This window comes from Geospiza fortis, unplaced genomic scaffold (genome assembly GCF_000277835.1).
Source record: "Geospiza fortis unplaced genomic scaffold, GeoFor_1.0 scaffold289, whole genome shotgun sequence".
Taxonomy (NCBI): domain Eukaryota; kingdom Metazoa; phylum Chordata; class Aves; order Passeriformes; family Thraupidae; genus Geospiza; species Geospiza fortis.
This window is the reverse complement of record NW_005054478.1, coordinates 1,268,705-1,269,239: the sequence shown is the minus strand read 5'-3', so window position 1 is coordinate 1,269,239 and position 535 is coordinate 1,268,705. Positions and strand designations below refer to the sequence as shown.

The 535-nt window shown below is 64.7% G+C and overlaps 1 protein-coding gene across 1 annotated transcript in view; it reads left to right on the top strand.

The window, feature by feature from the left end:
- ADGRB2 (adhesion G protein-coupled receptor B2) overlaps nucleotides 1-535 on the top strand; it is a 31,426-nt gene that overhangs the window by 2,794 nt on the left and 28,097 nt on the right. The window contains exon 3 of the mRNA XM_031063042.1: nucleotides 6-96. Coding sequence (XP_030918902.1) covers nucleotides 6-96 — 91 coding nt within the window. The remainder of the gene's footprint in view (nucleotides 1-5; nucleotides 97-535) is intronic.

The window sequence follows — 535 nt, the reverse complement described above, 5'->3', positions numbered from 1 at the left end:
CCGTGCCCACCCCGGCACCTGCCGAGCCAGACTGCTGCCCCACCGAGCTGCATCCTGCCAATGCCAACGAGCTCGAGCTGCCCGAGGTGCCACACGGTGAGTGGGGAGTGGGGATGGGCTCCCCGTGCGGGGATGGGGGTCTCTGGGTGATGCCAGTGCTGGAGGAATGGGTGGGTTCTGCCCGTGCGGGGTCCACGGGGAATGGGGAGGGTGGGAGTTGTGCAGTGGGTGGGTCCTGCTTGTGTGAGCTCTGTGGGGCTGGGATGTGCCAGATGGGAAATGGGAATGGGGCAGGGAATGGTGCAGTGGATGGATCCTGGGGCTGGAAGTGCCAGTGGGGCAGGGAATGGTGACATGGATGGATCCTGGAGCTGGATGTGCCAGTGGGGCAGGGAATGGTGACATGGATGGATCCTGGGGCTGGATGTGCCAGTGGGGCAGGGAATGGTGCAGGGAACGGTGACATGGATGGATCCTGGGGCTGGAGGTGCCAGTGGGGCAGGGAATGGTGACATGGATGGATCCTGGGGCTGGA